This window comes from Planococcus citri, chromosome 2 (assembly GCF_950023065.1).
Source record: "Planococcus citri chromosome 2, ihPlaCitr1.1, whole genome shotgun sequence".
Taxonomy (NCBI): Eukaryota; Metazoa; Arthropoda; class Insecta; order Hemiptera; family Pseudococcidae; genus Planococcus; species Planococcus citri.
In genome coordinates, this window is record NC_088678.1 from 43229885 (window position 1) to 43249620 (window position 19736).

Genomic DNA, 19736 nt, shown 5'->3' on the forward strand with positions numbered 1-19736 from the left:
CCCCTACAATCCCTACAATGCCTAGACTAGGCTCATGTCAGACCAACCGAATACGGCGCGAGTGAACTCCTTGAAGACTACAAGCATCCCTCGACATCAAGAAATCATTTATGTAATTCGGCCGAAATCGTTGAAATTTCAAATGATCCACGTAATTCTTTCTCTTTCTTCACATTGAATCCTATCTAGGCAATAGGCATATATGCCAGGATCCGATCTCGTAGCCTAATTTGAAGAGGTGCTTCTGCGCGCTATACTACAATAAATGTTCAATACGTTATTGTCTTTTAGCGGAAACGAAACGAATTATTTTATCTAAACAGTAAACACCAACATATTCCACGTCAGCAGGTATTTCGTTTCAGATTCAGAAACAATTATCCATACCTACGAATCGTTTACATCCTCAATGAAAATTGAAATACGTATCTTAGAGCAAGAAAGAAAAACAACGCTTACGAATAAAAAATAAAAAACAAACATCAATAAAAATTATTCTTTTTAGAAAAATATTTTTGTCAGAAACATGCGACAAAATTACATGAACCAATATGGTCAACGTAATGCCAGCAACATTATTTAGGTTAATGAAATTTTTACAAGGTTAAACGTATATCTAGGGTTCATGATTTTTAAACGGAAATTTTTCCTCAGGAAAAAACATCAAATAACAGACGTCAGAATATGAGTGAAAATATAAATTAAAGAAAAAAAAAAGAAATCGGAAACTTCATGTAAATACAATACACGTAGGATTTCTATAATACAACAGGACACTGTAATTTCTAGATAGTACAATTAACCTAAATAAAAATTGTAAGAATAATCGGGACGAAATAACGAAATTTAGAAGGGAATTTCACGCGGCTTGTTCAACTTCCATTTTATTCTCTGAGTCGATATCCATTTTCTCTACGTTATTGCTCAATGCGTCAGCAGTTTTAGCTGATTTCGCGGGTTTCTTTTTCTTTTTAGTGGGTTTATGTTTCAACGACGATTGCAATAAAACCTAAAACAGCATTGAAAAAATTAAAAATGAGGAATTTCTCGATTAACTTCATCGAAATATACACGAAGACATACTTTGAGTTCGGGATCACTAATCGAATTATTCGATTCAAATAACGATTCGTCAAGTGGTAATCCAGTAATTTTGGATGGTCCATTGGGGAGCACCATCACAGTAAACTTGAACTGAACAACAAACTCACCTGAAAAAATCACCGAATGTTAGATGTATCTACTCGTATTTTCAAATATTACTAACAAAAATAACGTTTGAAAAATTTACCTGGTTTTTCATAAAGTACTTGAAAAGGATTTAATAATTTATGATTAACGCATTCCACGACACCCATTTTAGCGGATCTTTCGTCTTCGAAACTACGCAGATTGAAAGGCATGCTTCCATATTTTTTGACTACTTCCGCGTAAAACATACGGGAGGCTTTTAATTTTAACTGGTATATTTCATCGGTTTTTTTATAGATCGACACTCTAGCGTCTTGTTCACGTCCTACACCGGTTCCACTGCTTACAAGTACGTCCATAGCGTACACTTCATATTCGCTAATTTCAAATTTCTCGTGTTCTTTCCTTTGTGCTTCGGTCGGATTTTGAATAATTGTTTTTTGACCGTCGATTCTAAACTGGCTCAGTTGGTGACTAAGCATTCCCTCGATTGGTTTACAATCATACTCTTTGCATACTTTTTGAACGGTATCAGTTATGGTGTAAGTCTGAAAATATTTACATAAACGTTAGTACGAAAACAACAAGAAATACGGATTTTAACGCGATAAATGAGCACAACTCACGTCAGCTTTAGGTTTCAGTAATCTTAATGCAGCTTGTGAAGCGTGGTAGGCTGCCAAAAACACATCAGCTTTACGACCAGTGATTTTTTCGGTTGGTGAAGCACCAACAATGATAGTATGGGCAACCACGGCAATAAATCCATCTATGTGGGCTCCTAAATCTCTGTAAATAGTGATCAGCTAAAGATTAATACGAGAAGGATATGTTTTAAGGATTATTGTTGATAATTCTTACATTTTTACAACGTCTTCATTCTTAAGAATGTAGTCTGGTTCGCTTTTAATTGGTGAAAAGTGACAAATACAATTATTAGCAGATACACACGTTGGAAAAGCGATTCCTGAAATGAAAAGTGAAATGAATAAAGCACTGTGTAAGGCTTATCAACAAATTACAAAACAGAAACTCACCCCGCTTCATCTCTTTTTCTTTTTTAAACACCTTGGTGCATTCTTCTGCGATTAATTCATCTCCGAAATCTGAAATTTCGCGACAAGAAGCTCCATCGACACATTTTTCAATAACTTTCTTCAAAACACCTGATAAAAATAAAAACAATACATTTATCAAACAAAGGTAACACTGAGCATTTCCGAAGCTGGAATTTCACCGCAAGCGGTTCATAAATTAAACGAATCACGCGATGATCATCTTGATGGGATTTGCAGAAATTTAAAATACTGATTAGTTGAATTCGAATTTAAGTTCCGGGTAATGAAATAACGCAGTTGTTTTGCGTGTTTCACGAACGTCAACATATGCATGCTGAACCACAAGGAGCATTACGGCTGTACGCGTATGCGACGTGATAGAGATTACTGGAGAATTGTTGAGCGATGTAATGAAGAATTTGTACTTACGGTTAGCAATTTCGGCAGCTTGAGCATACTTCCCCACGACAGATTCATCGGAGATAGTTTTCTCCGGCTCATCGGGATCCATTTCTCGAAACATTGCGACAAATTAATTTTGAATCACAGTTGATACAGAGATGGATGCATGGGAAATTGAAATCGTTGTTACACTCAAGTTTGTAGTTATCAAGGTAAGGTTTGTTTGGTTTGGCGGGGTGCAAAAATCTGCGAATGACGTCATAAAAGTAACCTACTTCTTTAAAAGCGCGGTAAATTTGTATTTTGTAATTACATGTCATGGAAACTGGTAATTTTAGATAATTTGAAATTTGATTTCATTTTCCTTATCCTAGTTATCCTTTCCAATATTTTTTCATATTTTTCTGAAAATCCTAAGCTGAACTTCAACATTAGTTCTCTTCTTGATCTTGAGTGAAACTGAAATCTGATTCAAGATCCAAGTACAGTACATAGTACATACAACAAGAAATCAGGAATCAATCATCTTCTCTTCGCTCACTCACTCGGTGAGTGAAGATTTCTCTATCTCGATCGAACTAGACTCTGGAGGAGTCTACTTTTCTGTTTGCACATATTTAGGTTTCAGGGGTTAAATCAACGTCAACTATAACCACAATAATCCACTTCATTTGAGTACTTATTTCGAATAATTCATCTAAAAATTAAAATTAACGTTCCAACGTCTACGTTTAATAATCACAATAATCATAATCCACTTGATTTGAGTATTCCGAAAATTCGCTTGAAACTACCGAAAAACGACGTACGATGAGAACGATTATTACTTTACTGCGTAATATTTACAATATCATATTCGTAAACGAAAATAATACAACGCATACAAAACATATCTAAATAACAAAAATAGCAAGTTTTCAGAATTAAATGATGTAAGTGTCATGCCGAGACAATAAGCACGACTTGAACAATGAAAAATTGAAAACTGCTACAGCTAATGAAAATTCAGTAGGTAGGTAAAGCAGCAGTCGTAAGTATCAGTTTTCTGTAACATAATACACATAGTATATAATTAAACTACCACAAATTAATACTTTTATACGACGAACGCAATAATAAATTTCTGACACAGCATCTTTCAATATTCAAGTGCAATAAATAATGGAATTTCTGTCAAGTAAACATTGACGAATCCAATAATAAATGCAAAAATCAGCTTTTCTCCTGACTGGACGGAAGTGAATTTTTCTCCTGCTGTATTTGCTCAGATATATAGGAAATTCCTTGGCAGCTGTAATAGCTTATATTACTAGGTATTTTTTCTATAAAAGTGATCGAAGATATCACTCCTCGATTCCAATACGTTTTAACCGTTCTGCACGCATCTTCACTGGATGGAAGGTTTTTCAACTGGAAGACGAACGACATCCAAACCATTAGAAATACAATTATATCTGACGAAACAATACCTCTATTTGACCGAATTGTACTTCAATTCAAAGTACTCACGTCAACCGGTATGGGAACTTCTTTTTCTAATTTATTAATGTAAGGTGTGAGGTACGCAATGCTCTTTTTTCCGAGTTCGTAGGTTGTATCGCTATCGGCCCAAACTCCAATGTCTCGAGAGTAATACACAGCTCCTCCTAGAATACCAGCTTTCACACTAAATCTGCAAAATTCAAAAACATGAAATGGATTATCAACTCGACCTTCAATGCATCCAAACTAACACAAACACACTGGACAATAAGAATTGAGAAATATGAAGATCGATCTTCGATTATTTTCGAAATACTTGGCAGATCAAAGCAGTGAAGTATAGTTTTAGTTACGTATAGAGTCAACTTTAATGAGTCTGTCCACTTACTTCAGTAAACCAGTCATATTATCATCCAATTCTTGAGATACGATTCTCGAAACAGTTGCTTGAAAGCAAATAGCCTAATTGTATTTATGTAAATTTTTTGACAAATCGAAGACCGATAAAAATTTCTTCTGAATTTCTGAATGAAAAATGCTGATTTATTGAACGAGCGTCTAGATTCATTTCCGTGGCGGGGTGTAGTGGAATTTTTTTTTCTGGACTTGGACGTTTGTTCGTCTTGGGATAAACATGTTATCTTATCATAGGTATGCATACAATTATTCGTGTATAAAATGCAACTTTTTCGATTGTTCGCGGGTTCGGATGAACTTTCATGAGGTCTCAAATTAAAGACGATGAAATTCCTTATCGATTGGTGTTAAATTTTTATTATTTCGCGTAAAAATGACGATTTTATGAATACTTTTATTTCACTGATTTTTGCATACTACGTACGTCATCTTCAAACTGAAAATACTCGAAATTTTCATTAGACACATACGTATTTGAATACAGCAAAATGTTCGTAATGTTATCCTCTTTAAAATGAGCTATTACCGAAAGCTCTACATGCAACCGTTCAAAAGTTTTCGAAGTTTTAAGTTGCGAAAACAAGCTGCGGATGGTAAGTATTGATCTTTAAATTAATATTACTCGAAATTTTCAGTGGACACATAGGTATTTTAATACATCAAAATGTTCGTAATTTTATCCTCTTTAAAATGGTTGTTTACCGAAAGCTCTACCTTCAACCGTTCAAAAGTTTTTGAAGATCAAAGTTGCGAAAAGTGGTTACTGATCAAAACTATAACTTACTGATAACACAATAACCATAGGTAATAATAACACAATTAGACCACTTTCCGCAACTTTGAACTTCAAAAACTTTTGAACGGTTGAAGGTAGAGCTTTCGGTAAACAACCATTTTAAAGAGGATAAAATTACGAACATTTTGATGTATTAAAATACCTATGTGTCCACTGAAAATTTCGAGTAATATTAATTTAAAGATCAATACTTACCATCCGCAGCTTGTTTTCGCAACTTAAAACTTCGAAAACTTTTGAACGGTTGCATGTAGAGCTTTCGGTAATAGCTCATTTTAAAGAGGATAACATTACGAACATTTTGCTGTATTCAAATACGTATGTGTCTAATGAAAATTTCGAGTATTTTCAGTTTGAAGATGACGTACGTAGTATGCAAAAATCAGTGAAATAAAAGTATTCATAAAATCGTCATTTTTACGCGAAATAATAAAAATTTAACACCAATCGATAAGGAATTTCATCGTCTTTAATTTGAGACCTCATGAAAGTTCATCCGAACCCGCGAACAATCGAAAAAGTTGCATTTTATACACGAATAATTGTATGCATACCTATGATAAGATAACATGTTTATCCCAAGACGAAAAAACGTCCAAGTCCAGAAAAAAAAATTCCACTACACCCCGCCACGGAAATGAATCTAGACGCTCGTATTGATTGATAACAAGAAAATTTAGTTTGGGTCAAGGTTGATCAAGGTCTCTTCCGAAAAAATTTGATCCACTTTCTTACCTACTTATTTGTCTTTCAACGAATGAAAACCTACGCAACATGAAAATTGGACCAACCTGACGAAGTTTTGCTTTGAAAATCAAACTTTTGAGTTTTGATTCTCTTTGTAGCAAAGAATAAAAATTTATGCGAAATTTGGAAAATTCTCTTATCAGAAAAAACTAAAAAAGTAACAAACTAAAATATTGTAAAAATTATTGTAAAAATCTATGAACTTATTTTAAAACACTTGCATACTAATTTTAAATATGCCCTGATACCGTGGATGAAGTGATGAGTGTCTATGGAAGATTCTTTTGAACGAGGTAACTATGGTTTATTCGATTATTTGCTCGCTTTTTGATATGAACCGGTTGATCATGTTGAATTTGAAATCATATCACTTCAATTTCATGTCTATGTCCTGTATGTCCATTGTCCTATCTCCTCTCAGGCCCTCATTCATTGTCAATTTGAATGTTTCGATTGAGTTTCATTCACCTCAGTCCTTCCAAATCTTTAGAGTACCCCCCTACACATACTTGATGATTTTAAATTTTCATTAATTTATGTGACAAAATTTCAGATATGCACTTTGCAGTTCATCAAATTTGAAATTTCTTCAGAATGAGTACGGTCTGATTCCTGCCGAAATGAACGAAAAAAGGATGTCCAACAAGGAGGTGAATCTTCTAAATAATATTATTTAATTTCGTGATGATTTTTTTCTAATATCCCATGTATTTTTTAGTATTACTCCAAAAGTACTGATGGTGCAACTCTCGTTGATAACAGCAAGCTATTAATAGAAGCAGTTAAACAAGGAAACGAAGCCCTCGTTATAAAATTACTCAATGCCGGTGTTCCTCCGTATGTCAGCGATCAAGTAAGAATTCACATCAAACATCAGTAATGGTGAGCTATTGTGATACACAGACTAAAATTTTTCATTTTGCAATCACCTATTCTCAAAGTTTTCATTACCTCGCCGTTTCGAAAAAACTCGTGTATCAGAATTCCATCCCGACTTATTAGGTGTACCTATCCATGGTGTATCCCAATTACCCTTCGTGTTTGACAATTCATCATTTCCTTGATTTTAATTTTTTCGCACTGTTTCGCAAATGCTCGATTTTTGAGTCTATCACAATAGCCTGCACGCACCGTACTCAAGTTGAAATATTTTTATTTAAATTACAGCTAGGATGTAATTCATTTTTTTACGCTGCTCGATTTAATCGCCCTAATGTATTAAAATTATTACTCGATGCTGGAGCCCTCATCAATGTTATGACTAAAATGGGAAGAACAGCTCTGCAGATCGCTGCTTACCATGGGCACAACGAATGCGTCGAGTTTTTACTTAATAATGACGCTAGTGTCAATGATGTGGATAACGTAAGTTTTTTTTTCCTTTTAATTTGAAATTTCACAATTTTGTAATGTTTCTTCGTAATCATAACCCTACATTTGATTTGTTTACAGCTTGGGATGAGCGCTTTACATTGGGCTAGTGAAAATGGTCATTTCGATTCCGTGATACTCTTACTGAAAGCTGGTGCCAGTGTCGGTCTAGTCAGTAAATTCGGTAAAACAGCTTTGAGCTTAGCACTGAAAAAGAATCATTTCGAAATTTATGATTTATTGCGAGTATGTTGATGCAATTGTTGATTCGATTTTTACATTGTTTCGTGTTTTTAATATTAATTCGTTGTATTTTAATCAGCAACATCTTAACAATTTAAATGAAAGTACAGAATTCTTATTGGACGAAGAATTCTTGAATTCATCTGATAAAGGTTATGGACCCTACACTGCTGTTTTCATTCCAGGTTACAAAAATTTAATTTCAAATACAACTTACATCTAGAGAACCGTGTAGTTAATCTTGAAGTTCTGTTCTGTTCTGTTCTGTTCTGTTCCGCAGATAAGAATTCATTTTCCGATCAAAAAACTTCCATAAGCAGTCCGATTTTGTTCCCAGAAATGAAAAACAACATCGAACAGTGCAAATTAGCATTTAATGCGAATTTAAAAAGTAATTCAAATTATCAAATTCTTTCTGTGATTTTGTTTATAGAACCACTTAGTTACATCGTCTAGTTAATTTTTATTTTATTCAACAGACGATGATACGATTAAACTTTTTGAGCAACACGGTATCAAATTACTTCCAGTCGATCAATCAACCATAATCGCTAGTGCTCTTAAGAGAGGACAAACTGCCGTTCTAACAGGTACAGGATTTGATCAGCGTATTATAGTTATAATTTCTTGGCGCTCGAATTTTAATCTGTGTATTGTTTCAGATGCTGGGAAATTGGCATTGAAAAAGACTGAACCTAACATAATTCGAAAAATAGCGGGTATGTCGACTAACCACTTGAATTCTCAACCAGTTGCGAAAAAGCAAAAACTCGATAACGAAAATACCGGAAATTCTTCAGAAACCCCCATTACTGCAACATCCTCAGTGACAAACATCGATAACATCGATGTTTCTTCTCTGAACAAAGCAAAGATAATCAAAATCGATGCCAAACAATTGGTAAATTTGACTGCTAAAAAGAAGTTGATAATCAGTAAACCAAAACAAATGACTACTTCTCCAGTCAGAGATGGTGTTTTACAAATGGAAAGTGTAAGTTGAAAAATCTTGTAAAATTTTTCAGCTCTTCATTTAGGTTGTATTATTTTATTCGAATGTCTTTTTTTTATTGCAGCTGAGCCCAAATTCGACGTTTAGTAAAAATCCAAATGTATCGAATAATACCAAAATGAAAGAATTTGAGGATCAGTTGAGGAAGAAGACCAATTTGCTACGTGATATGAAAAAACAATTGGATTTATCTTTGCAATTAGCCAAGCATTACAAATCTCAATACGAAATTAAAGAACGAGAAGCAGCTTTGTATAAAATTCAGTTGAATAATTTATCAAAAATACTGATGAATTCTGGAATCAAGATAACAACGGTGAATTCCTAAAGGAAACAATTGCAACGAGTATTAATGATCTGTTTTATACGTAGCTGAGTTTATTATTTTTAATTTTTGGGAAGCGATTGGGTGATATTTTTAAAAGTAGTTTTCGAATTGGATCTTATATTTGTGCATTTGACTCTCTTGTTGTTTACTTATTAATTAATACTTCTTTGACCAAATTAACGTACCAGTTTTTTTAGGCTGTACTTCCAATTACTTTTTAATGTTCTCCTTTTTGTGTTCCTTACTTTGAAAATGAAACGTTCTTGAAAAAAGAATTCATTTTTATCGTTTTATTCAACGAAGCGCTTTTTTTTTTTAATTTTAGTTATTTGAATAGATGAGTTTTTTGTTTGTTTTATTGTTCCGTATTATTCTCGTTTATGTTATTAATTATAAGGAATTTTTACCTCATTATTTTTTAGATTTCAATAAATCGAAATTTTTCATTTAAATTGTGTTTTGGTTTTGAAAATCTAATCGAAGTTTTGGCGATGCTTCTATGCTGGAGTGTATGGCATGGCAACCATTCAGGAATGTTTGAAGTTGTTTGTGAATAGATACATGTAGATATGAAAGTAATTGCTGTGTAAACAATCTGTTCTTCGATTATGAATTATTTTATTCAACGCATCTCGATGTTAAACCCCAAAGTTCATATCAAAATAAAAATAAACTAAACCATCAAATTACGATTACAATTTCAATGATGAGATTGACGTAAAAGAATGATCTTCCTTTCGTAATGTTCGATGTATTCAGCTCCGTTTACATTTTACTCGCCATCGTCAATTGATCAAAATTCAAATGGAATTTATGTCGAAAAATCACTGAAGATGAACATTATGATAGGTTACGGTTGTGAACTTACGAATGTGATGAGTTAAGAAACGTTTTAATTCTCCCGATTATTGTACCTTCGGTAACCGATAACTTGGCATTAATTAAAATTTATTATTACATTCCAGCGTTCAATCATATTTTTTCAATTTTTATACATCATTTTGACGCGGAAGACACAGGTTAATCATTGTTCCCACCTGCGTACTTCCACCACCACTCGACAAGTCGTCGTAATATCAATTCTGGAATACATAATTCCAGCGTAGGACGTACTGATGTACATGCAGTAACTAGTTTAGTAATGTAAGTGTCGTCGACGACATTGTCTTTGCGAAGTTTGTACATTTCGCGAGAAATTATCTTTCAATTTTTTGCGCAATTTTCCTGAATTTTAGTCGTCGCTTTTGATGTTAGTTTTTGTGTTGAACAAATTGAAGACGTTTAAAAAAGTGTGTACGAAAGTAAATTTCGCATCGAAACATACAAGTTACATTATTTGAAACGCATTCTGCATTTTAAATTAATTTAAAACGAATTAACATCGATAGAAGTGCATTTTGAATTTTAATCGAGTGAAAATAAAATTCAATTGAAATTCGAATGAAAGAATAAAGAATTAAAATGCCCTTATCTAAGAACAAATAATCGCCGAACGATTCGAGCGTACACTAGCGCGTGGTGAAAACAGATACTACCGGGATTGGTATCGAAGTGTTATTCGGAATTATGAGCCAGTTTTTATGTAGTGGTGGTGGTGATAAGAAGATGGCAACAGAAAGTAAGGGTTCTTTGCTGGCGAAATCCGTCTCAAAACACGCTGGAAGAGCGAAAGAAAAGGTAAATATTAATTTTAAATTGTCCTCGTAATAGAAATTAAATTCCGCGGAATGCACCCAAGTGAAAATTAATTTACCAACTGTAACTACGCTTATGTCGAAAGATGATACCGCCGAGATACGCTGATGGCTGGTTTGTTTGTTAATTTGTCGTCTGTCTCGATCAAAATGACTTTTTGGCATTGCTATTCATATCTCGGGGTTTCTTCGCTTTCATTAGCTTTCATTTTTCATTACCGTATGTTCGCGGATCCGGCTACAGATGAGCTTTCGAGTATCAAATTATCGATCATTTGGATCGTCTCAGTGATACGGTTGATCGTCTGTATTAGCAAGATGGTGTGAAAATTTGGAAATGGATAAGTACTTCGGGATATATCATTTGAGCAGACTTGTCCTGAGGATACATGAGCACACTTGTGGCAATCCGCCAAGTTATATTTTTGACTGTTGCAATCGGCTGAAGTTGTCTTGGCAAGACCTTTTCGTAATTTTTACCAAATACTCGTCTGCACGTTCTTTTAATTCTCCAGTCGAATGGCAAATCGTACTTACACGATTGAACACCTCTCTACACTACGATGCAGGTAGAGCCAAAGGTGAAAACGTTGGCCTCTTTAAAAAGCTTTTCGATTTTTTTTTTGTCACTGTACTTTCGTATTCTATTAATAACCGCAATTACACACGATCGCAGAACCGAGTGAAATTACTATTTTAAATACCCGCTCATCGTGACCGCCGGAGAATCATCGTTAGATAAGTGCAGACGAGTAAACATTGTAATCTGTTGGGTTAATTAGCTGCGTAATACGTTATTATTCTCTTGTGGTTAATTCGATTGGTAAAATGCACCCTGCCCAGTTGCATGTACAATAATTTCTCATGTATTATTTTTCGCTCAACGAATTAAACCGATAATAAGGAAATACTACGCGTATTATACGAAAATCCTTGAATATTATTACACGTACGAAACCGGATTCGAGTACCTACCTACAGAAAGTGTCGCTATACCTACTTAGTTTGGTTTTATTTTTATTTAAGTTTACTTTTTTGTAAAAATTTTTTACCTATTCAGCAAAAACATTCGAAATACGCGTACCAGTACCTTTCTATGTATCTCGTATTACAACATGTTGTGATCTGAGTTGAAATCCCATCCCAGTATGGTAAAAAAATAAGGTTATTAGCGGTCGAAGCCCAGGTTTACTCGTCGATCCGGCTCCTTATCGGGCAATATGCGTAGTGCTGTATAACAGACCACTCCTTTGAAACTTCTTTCTACTCTGCTCACTTGCAACTCCTACGGTGAACCTACGACTTATTGTGGGCCAAAAATTTTTATTCATCGCTTGCTACAGTACTAATTTGTAAAACATGTATTTAAACGAAGAAAACACTCTTTCGTTGATTACAGGCTAAATATTTGAATATGAATTTGTCGCCTGTATGTAGTGTAATGTAACGTGTACGTACAGGAAGATACACAGTACACACCGCACAGTAGTATTAGCAATGCACGTGGTTATGACTTATGAATACGTTTTGTTCGAGTGTTGCATGAATACTCGATCTGTGTATTATTACCGACATGTGTCGGAATGTTTCGAATGAATTGAAATTTTTTTATCACGAATAAGTAATTTTTTATTCCGAAGGAAATTTTTAACGTGACGCGGAAACTAAATAAGCAGATAATCGAATTTAAGTAGGTATACTTAACTCGTGCTTACCTTACACATCTTCGACGAACTGAGAGGGTTTGTTGTAGACTATAATGTGCATGGTTACCGTTGTTGGATAGGTTCGTGATGGCTTCTCTCCGGCAGCTGTTTCTCTATCAACACCCCAAAATTCTCATGATACTTAGTCACCCCTTTATTGAAATAGTTCTAGGTGTTATGCAGTGAACTGTAGTGTTTTTTTCTTCTTCGTAACCATTCGAGGTACTTTTTTGGAAGTTCATTTTTTCACGTCATTTTTCAACTGCTTATTTTCATTTCGATTTTTGTGTACTCGTTGAATAAATAATAGATCCTGCAGATGCATATTTAATGTAGGTACTCGTAGACTCTTAGTTGTATTACATTTTATCTTATCGTTTTTCATCTTGACATTGTAAATCTCTGGTGTTTTAAATCGTAATTTGTGTTTTTCTATGTTCGGTAAGAAATTCGTGAGAAAATATTATTATCATTTTGTGACTTTAATTCAAATTTGAATATCATATTTAAAAACATGAATTGAGTTTGAAAAATCTCAAAAATTGAAAATGTTCATAGATGCATTTTTTTCCAAACATTTGCCCTCTTTGGAGAGCTGACTTCGAGGATTAACTGGATTGATGAAAGATCATTAAAAATTTGTTTGATGAAAGTTGGTAGTCGACATCTTGTACGAAAGCTCAAAGCTGCTTCACCATTGGAGGAGTTGAAGGGAAATCGAGGAAATCAAAAATGTATATGTGTACTAATTGTAAAAAATATAAATTTTTTCCAAATTTCAGTTCAGGGATGGGGTTTTTCCTCTAATTTTGCAGTTCAGGGTTCTGTTTAGCTTCCCGTTCTGATGAGGAGAACGCGAGTAACTCTTACTCGTAAATACCTAAATCATTCATTTCTACTTGTAAATTCTTCATTCTAAAATTCACCTTTCTTCCAAGTATACTAAACTTCTGCAAATTGTGAGAGACGCCTCTCCAAATTTCTAAAATTCAGGCAAAAGTGTTGAAATTCAAAAAATGATTTGCATTAAGGCCTGTTTTGTGCCTTCCTCGTTCCTTTTGAAAAAATTGGCCATCATTTCCTCCAACCTTAATTAGGAGGTGGCACCAGACTCCTAAATCTGAAAACTTGAAAAAATTTTAAAGTCACTACAATTGAAAAAAAAATTCAATATTGTGATTTTGTATAGGATACAACACGAGTGAAGTAATTATACTGGTCATTGAGGTCATTGACCTTTTCCGGGGTTTTGGGTGCATATTTATGTTTTTTTGAAATTTTCGTAAAAATTCACAACCTTAGCCCAGGCCATTTCCTTTTTATGATTAATTGCCTTCAAGGGGTACTTCAAGTGGCCCAATTTGTGTCCCTGCAACCAGTTGTGCTGGTTTCAGGGTATCTACAGGTAGTAAAAATAGTGAAAGTAGTGAAATAGTTTTTTTAAAAATGGGTAGTGAAAGTAATGAAAAAAATACTGAATTTAGTCAAAAAGGTAGTGAAAAAATAAAAAATTTCATCAATGTGTTCATTCTTTGTATTGTTTGTTTTTTTTTAAATAATTTTTATTGAAATTAAAAAGTACATACTTTGTATAGCATCTACAATTTTTCTTCCAATTTCAATTTTTTTGAAAATTTTCCTGTGAAAAATTTGACTTTGTTAATCAGGGATTCCATTATTCTGAAAAACCTGAAAAGTCAAGGAATTTGGTTGATCTGAAAAAGTCAGAAAATTTCGTAATTTTCATGAAAAATTCGTGGAATTTTGAATAAACGATCAATTGAAAATTTCGGAGATGGGCCTGTGATAAAAGAAAAACATTATTTTTTACTTCTCGAAACACAAATTTTTGAAAGCTTTTGCCCTCGTTTCGCTTGGGCTTGTTTTCTTTTCTTTTTCAAAATCAAAATGGAAATTTATTTTTAAAAGTCAAGGTGTAAAGTCAAAAAATAAACTTTTCACAAAAAACATCGTTTTCATATTTCTTGAAATACAAATTTTCAAGAGCTTTCACCCTCTCTTGGGTCGTTCTGTTTTCTTTAAAACCCAAAAAATAAACTCCGAAGGAAAAGTCATAAAAAAATGACCCCACCTCTCCCCGACAATTTTTTCTTTAAATGAAAGTATGGGGTAAGTATAGAAAATAGGCAAAATGTGATCTGGAAAATTGGTCTGGAAAACCTGGAAATGTCAGGGGAAATAACTCGCCAAAAATAATGGACACCCTGTTATTTTTTCTATGTGTGAGGAGGGGGGGGGTCGAGTGGAAAGATTTCTGAAAATTTGGTTGGAAAAAGTAGTGATTTTTTCAAATAAAAATCCGTTGGATACCATGTAGTTTGCAGATCCTATTAGAAAAAAAGTGAAAAAAATACTCAGACGATTCATCAGTTTGACTTTTTGCTCCCATCTGTGTTTTTAAAACCTGCGGAAATTCACATCGTCGTTTTGAGGAAAGGCTCATTTATAATGGTAATAGAAATTCACAAAAAAAATAAATGAAAAAGTTGAATCTGTGGTTTTCAATAGAACCATTTATAATTGCAATAGAAATTCTCCTATTAAAAACCATAGATTCAACTTTTTCATTTATTTTTTTTGTGAATTTCTATTACCATTATAAATGAGCCTGAAATCTCCAATTTCCAAAGTTAGTGATTATTTAATTTTTTTTCAAATATCACAAGCTAATAATATTTTAGTTCAATTTCTCACGTGAATATTTTTTAAAATTCATTTGAGAAGTTGAAAAAGTTGAAGTTTCACCTCATAAATTTTCATGCTTGTGGAAATATTCAACTTTGACTGCGAACTATTGCATCATGATTTTTTTTATTTTCGCAAAATACCATCCTATAATGTAGAAATCCGTGTTGGAATATTTTGTTGTAAAATTTTTTGAAAATTCTATACTTACCTCTCTAATTTTCATATCATATTCGTTGCAGAAAAATTGGATGTAAAGTTTAGTTCTTTAATCTATTTTTTCGATTATACGTTAAGTAAGTAAAAGTGTCGTCTTGATCGGCGTGAAAACTTCTGAGTGCTCCCTTTGTAAGCTAATGCCAATTGACATTGACTTAATGTTGTGGAATTGAAGCTTTTTAGGTTTCTTCGTTTCATTAGCTGAATTGAGTTTTATATGTACGAGTACTTCATTTACGTATAGCTTCTGTGATTTGATTGATTAGTGTTAATACCTATTCAATTTGAATAGATGTACATATTACATTTATGTACTACGTAACTCAAAAATCAGGAAGTTCCTTTTCATTTTTTCATCCCACATCTTCCATAAATCAATAAATTACTGACGAGTAATTCCTGAAAATCTATTGATATGAGAATTATCTCGTTATTTACTCGGTTCTCCAGAGCTCAGACTTATTCTTTGTTTAAGTATTTTCCTTAATCTTCATACGTAGATTAAACTTTCAATTTTGGAATCGGCTCATGCCGAATTTCGCGGTTGTAATCAGATGACTGTCCATGTTGGGGAAAAAAATATCAAAATCAACATAGCCCACTCAGTACTTACCATCAACGCATATGTGTGAAAACTTCCGCAGCATGCGGAAGAAACACATCTCCCAGTGGATTCTCTATAGAAACCATATGTCGAATCGTCTCGTCGATACGATCGAATTCGTCGAATAGCGTTATACTATATCGTGGGTAGCTGTAGTTTTGGTCTCGGTCTTTGTAATTCAAGAAAGAAATCTTATCCGGCCTTCGTTAGTACCATTCTATAGCTTCTCTTCACGTGTTTAGTGGCCTGAGGACGTAAAGAGATACCACCAGATTTTGTGCACTTTTCGATCGCAGCAGCTCAATCGGTGTATCGTAATCTCTGCCTTTATACGAACTCACGTAACCACCTGTAGTATCTATCTGTATTGGATTGAGTTAACATTTTTTTTTTAGGAAATCCGACATTGTTATTCGAGTAGATAGGCTATTTAGAATATAATCTGCGGATCCATCCACCATCGTCATCGTCGTCAGGGCGTCGGTTAATTATTTCTTCATATTTGCCTGCCAGGAAGACTCTAGTAAACATTCCTCCAAAAAAAAAACTCGCGTAATTGATGTATAGGTAGGCCATAGGCCTGCGTCAAATATGCTAATTGGAAATTCACTTTTGTACGAATATCTCGTATTTGGAAAGATGGGGGTCTGATTTATTTTTTACTCCTCTAATTCCAGTTTGGTAACGCATCGTGACCGAATATGATGATTTTGTAAGTTATAATGGGCAGATTGTACAGGTATTGTGGTTTTGAATACTTCCATAATCAGTAAAAGTAAAAGTAAAAAGTAAATCGGTCTATAGTTGTCTTTGGTGCAGGAATACGTGTGTATGAAATTAGTGCCTCCAGCTGTTCCAATATTATAGAATGTTTATTGTTTTCCAAGAGAAGAAGATGGACGTGTAATTGCTATATTATGCGATTATACGCGACGATACGAGAGAACAATAAAAAGTACACTGAACCGGGTATTACATATTGCACCTTATATATATATGATGTATAGAGGTACACTGTACTGCTTTAATGTACCTATATTTTCAATAATATGGAAAAATTACACGACTCGATTGTTTCTTTTCCAATATAAATAAATACGTAAGCGAGTATACGTATGTGTACGTATAGCGTTAAAAGTAGGTTATATGGAAACGATATGATGGTAGCGTATAGTTTTTTTCTACTCGAATGGAGTAAATTGTGTATATAATGTTTGAAAAATAATCGGCCAAGTTTACTATGTATGTACTGGAGGTAGCAGAGGGCTGACGCCGGCGACAGCCCGATACGATACCATATCAGCAGCCCGGTGAAATTGACTATAAAGTAGTAATTTATTAAACGAATAGTAAAAAAATGCGGTCGCGCGTATAAAAATAATTACACTAGATCTAGGAAGTGTGTATGTACATTTAAGCACAATACAGCACACTTCTAATGGCAAAAAGAAAGGCACCATAATGCACGCTCTGATAAGAGGATGAAAAGATATACGAGTATATTATAGTACCTATACGTATTGCGGAGCAGCTCGATACTCGATTTCTGTTGCTGCTGTACATAGTGGTAGCAGGTAGCGGTGTCTATGGCTTTCAATTCATTCCCCTCGTCAAATAAGATTACACCCTGAAACAGACTAATGAGATTATTCGTCTTGTAATTAACGTTATCGATGTTTCTAATACGAGAGGGATTCGCTGGGTGGAAATAATGATTATTTTACACGATAAAATGAGAAAAAATAAACCAGCAATGCGAATACACAAACGAGTAATTTGTATTGTGATGATGGTTAAATGTGGATTTTGTTTTGTTTATTAGCGCGTTAAACTATAATTTGTTGTCTGATTCCGCATTATTGTCAATGGACGTTGAGCCAAGCCAGCGCCATATGAGTACATGTTGTGTGGTCTGGTCTCTTTATACAGGGTATCTCGATAAATACATATCTGTTAATTTCGACGTGCAATTCATGAAACGGAAAGTAGTCCCTGGTGGGACCATAGAAATAGAGGGAGGATGGCAGAGATTTCCTGAAGGCCCTGAGGATGACTGGATGAGGAATGGAAGACTAAAATACAGAATCAAAAAAGTTGCTCGAAAATCTCTAGTGAATTTCATGAGTGCTCATATCCCAAAATTGAGAGCCCATTGAATTGGAAATGTCGATAAGATATGGACTCTAGGTGGAAATAGGGGTCTTTGGAAACATTTTTTTAAGAATTTCTTTAAATGAAAATGTGTAAAATACGGCCAAGGTAACACGAAACGATTTTTTTTTTTGATTACATAAACATTTAATTATGACAGAATTTGAAAAAAAAACTCATTGCAGCTTAATTTTCCCATAAACGTGCATCAATTCTTTCGAATGACTCAGCCCTTTGAGGTTGGCCTTTGAACATAAATTTGGTTATTCCTCGCAGTTTTCTCCTCCAAATTGTTCTAGAAGTTGAATTTTGGGATATGTTATACAACTTCTGATTTTCTATAGATTGTTTCCCATTTTGACTTCTGTGATTTTTTTTTCACCGTTTCCTCTTCTTGAAAATTTGGACATCTCAAGTTTTGAGTCACGGTTATTTACATTTGAATCTCTGCAATTCAACATAAAACCAAAGCCTAAATGCCAAATTTGAGCGAATTTCGTTGACATGTGTTCGGTTGAGATGCCCTTATAATCTGCCCAGGGCTCGTACTCGGTTACGTTTGAAGTGACTGAAAAACTTTTTCGTAAAAAAAATACCCAAAAACCTCGTTTTTTCGAAAAAAATCGTGGAAAGGTATCTTTTAGGACTTCTTGTCAAAATTGTTGGTCTTTGCTGTTTGACAAATACTCGCTTCTTCGATTTGATGAAAATTTTCTCCATTCAGCAAAATTGCTAAAACTTGCATTTTGCAAAAAATTTCAAGAAGCCTTGAGTATGTTTTTTTTTTTCAAAAATTGTCCTAAAGTCTTGCTTTTTACCAGAAATTGTTGAAAATTATAGCTTTATAACAATTGAAAAATCTCTATTTTTTTGCTAAAATTACCAAAAATTCTGTTTTTTTTTACCTAAAAAGTGTAAAAAAGTTTCAATAAATTTCTTTGCCATTAATTACCCAAACATTTCTGCTTTCTTGTTTTTTCCTAAAGTGTCTGCTTTGTTTTCAAATTTTTGGTTCTTATTTTTTAGCAATTTTTTTTCCAAAAAATTCTCCAGAAGTCGTTTTTCTGTCAGAAATTGCCAAAAATATATATGAAGAGCACAGGGAAAGAACGATGTAAGTGGTATTTTGCAAATTTTACAGGAGAGCGTTTTAAAGATTGAAATGTTTCTCAGTTTGAAAATAATTATTATTTGGCGTGAGTTTTGTTTCAGATATATTTCTAAAGTCTATTAAAACAATTCTGAGCATGAAAATATCATTCACGAGTCATCAGAATACAATGAGAGCATTTTTAAACTAACGCGCACGCAACGTTTTGCTCCGAAAACCACTTACTTACATCGTTCTTTCCCTGTACGCGGCCCACTTACGTCGTTCTTTCCCTGTAAACAGCCAGGTTATGTCGTTCTTTCCCTGTATTTGTTTTTTGTGCAATTTTCAAGTCGTTATTCTGAGTGAAATAGAACAAATGTGCATTTTTCATAAACATTGGGTGAAAGTGCTTAGCTCAATGAATAAAATACCACCGAGAAAAAAAAATTAAAAATTTTATGTTATAATTTTTTTTACCTCAAACTTTCAATTTTTCATCTCTTACAATTTTTTGTT

General features: G+C 33.8%; 4 protein-coding genes across 6 annotated transcripts in view; 2 read left to right on the forward strand and 2 right to left on the reverse strand.

The window, feature by feature from the left end:
- Positions 1-482: 482 nt before the first annotated feature.
- On the reverse strand, positions 483-2849 carry LOC135835889 (proliferation-associated protein 2G4). The gene is made up of 7 exons (XM_065350373.1): positions 2679-2849; positions 2229-2357; positions 2053-2158; positions 1818-1980; positions 1292-1739; positions 1084-1211; positions 483-1009 (listed from the first exon to the last, which is right to left on the reverse strand). Exons 1-7 carry the CDS (start codon positions 2770-2772, stop codon positions 860-862), a joined length of 1218 nt encoding a protein of 405 aa, XP_065206445.1. The 5' UTR covers positions 2773-2849; the 3' UTR covers positions 483-859.
- A 608-nt stretch (positions 2850-3457) lies between these two features.
- On the reverse strand, positions 3458-4678 carry QIL1. The gene is made up of 3 exons (XM_065350381.1): positions 4522-4678; positions 4161-4323; positions 3458-4061 (listed from the first exon to the last, which is right to left on the reverse strand). The coding sequence occupies exons 1-3, from the start codon at positions 4536-4538 to the stop codon at positions 3864-3866; spliced, it is 378 nt and encodes a 125-aa protein (XP_065206453.1). The 5' UTR covers positions 4539-4678; the 3' UTR covers positions 3458-3863.
- Positions 4679-4905: 227 nt separating this feature from the next.
- Atac3 (Ada2a-containing complex component 3) lies at positions 4906-9493 on the forward strand. Its single transcript, XM_065350365.1, has 10 exons — positions 4906-6386; positions 6647-6743; positions 6812-6946; positions 7261-7458; positions 7546-7710; positions 7787-7892; positions 7988-8098; positions 8187-8297; positions 8370-8701; positions 8784-9493. Exons 2-10 carry the CDS (start codon positions 6714-6716, stop codon positions 9045-9047), a joined length of 1452 nt encoding a protein of 483 aa, XP_065206437.1. The 5' UTR covers positions 4906-6386; positions 6647-6713; the 3' UTR covers positions 9048-9493.
- A 703-nt stretch (positions 9494-10196) lies between these two features.
- Positions 10197-19736, forward strand: part of Amph (amphiphysin) — a 41728-nt gene continuing 32188 nt past the window's right edge. The window contains exon 1 of one of the 3 annotated variants that reach the window (XM_065350384.1): positions 10197-10724. In XM_065350384.1, the coding sequence (XP_065206456.1) occupies positions 10614-10724 (111 nt within the window). In that variant the 5' untranslated portion in view covers positions 10197-10613. The remainder of the gene's footprint in view (positions 10725-19736) is intronic. The other 2 variants (XM_065350385.1, XM_065350387.1) reach the window with 2 other exon arrangements.

Coding starts and splice junctions, on each gene's coding strand:
- LOC135835889 (XM_065350373.1), bottom strand. CDS start 2,772: ATGTTTCGAGAAATGGATCCCGATGAGCCGGAGAAAACTATCTCCGAT. Junction 2,159..2,228: donor AGAAAAAGAGATGAAGCGGG/GTGAGTTTCTGT, acceptor TTTTCATTTCAG/GAATCGCTTTTCCAACGTGT. Junction 1,212..1,291: donor AGTACTTTATGAAAAACCAG/GTAAATTTTTCA, acceptor TGATTTTTTCAG/GTGAGTTTGTTGTTCAGTTC.
- QIL1 (XM_065350381.1), bottom strand. Junction 4,062..4,160: donor AAGTTCCCATACCGGTTGAC/GTGAGTACTTTG, acceptor TTCGTCTTCCAG/TTGAAAAACCTTCCATCCAG.
- Atac3 (XM_065350365.1), top strand. CDS start 6,714: ATGAACGAAAAAAGGATGTCCAACAAGGAG. Junction 7,893..7,987: donor CACTGCTGTTTTCATTCCAG/GTTACAAAAATT, acceptor TCTGTTCCGCAG/ATAAGAATTCATTTTCCGAT. Junction 8,702..8,783: donor GTGTTTTACAAATGGAAAGT/GTAAGTTGAAAA, acceptor TTTTTATTGCAG/CTGAGCCCAAATTCGACGTT.